Here is a 652-nt window from a genome sequence, read left to right as displayed (position 1 = left end):
CGCGGGCCTGCACCCCCGGAGCGACTCGCAGCGGCTGGGCAAGGCTGGCTGCGCGCCCGAGCCGGCGCTGCAAATGGCCAATACTAATTTCCTGTCCACCCTGTCCCCCGAGCACTGCAGACCTCTGGCGGGGGAATGCATGAACAAGCTCAAATGCGGCGCCGCCGAAGCGGAGATCATGAATCTGCCCGAGCGCGTGGGGACCTTCTCCGCCATCCCGGCGCTGGGGGGCATCTCGTTACCTCCGGGGGTCATCGTCATGACGGCGCTGCACTCCCCCGCCGCCGCCTCGGCCGCCGTCACGGACAGCGCCTTCCAGATCGCCAACCTGGCGGACTGCCCGCAGACCCACTCGTCGTCGTCGTCCTCGGCCTCGTCCGGGGGCGCGGGCGGGGCCAACCCGGCCAAGAAGAAGAGGAAGCGCTGCGGGGTCTGCGTGCCCTGCAAGCGGCTCATCAACTGCGGCGTGTGCAGCAGTTGCAGGAACCGCAAAACCGGACACCAGATCTGCAAATTTAGGAAATGCGAAGAGCTCAAGAAAAAACCGGGCACTTCGCTAGAGGTCAGAGGAGATGATTTCTTGTTTCCCGGTCTCCCCCCCTCCCTCCTCGCGCCCCTGTCCTCCCCGCTGCAGGGCTTCTGGCCGGGCTGC

The 652-nt window shown here is 66.7% G+C and overlaps 1 protein-coding gene across 1 annotated transcript in view; it reads left to right on the top strand.

Annotated features, from left to right (window-relative positions):
• Positions 1 to 8: 8 nt before the first annotated feature.
• CXXC4 (CXXC finger protein 4) overlaps positions 9 to 652 on the top strand; it is a 15,435-nt gene continuing 14,791 nt past the window's right edge. The window contains exon 1 of the mRNA XM_004686596.2: positions 9 to 562. Coding sequence (XP_004686653.1) covers positions 74 to 562 — 489 coding nt within the window. The 5' untranslated portion in view covers positions 9 to 73. The remainder of the gene's footprint in view (positions 563 to 652) is intronic.

Source organism: Condylura cristata, unplaced genomic scaffold, assembly GCF_000260355.1.
Source record: "Condylura cristata isolate star-nosed mole 26May11 unplaced genomic scaffold, ConCri1.0 scaffold00021, whole genome shotgun sequence".
Taxonomy (NCBI): Eukaryota; Metazoa; Chordata; class Mammalia; order Eulipotyphla; family Talpidae; genus Condylura; species Condylura cristata.
This window is presented reverse-complemented; position numbering and strand designations above follow the sequence as displayed.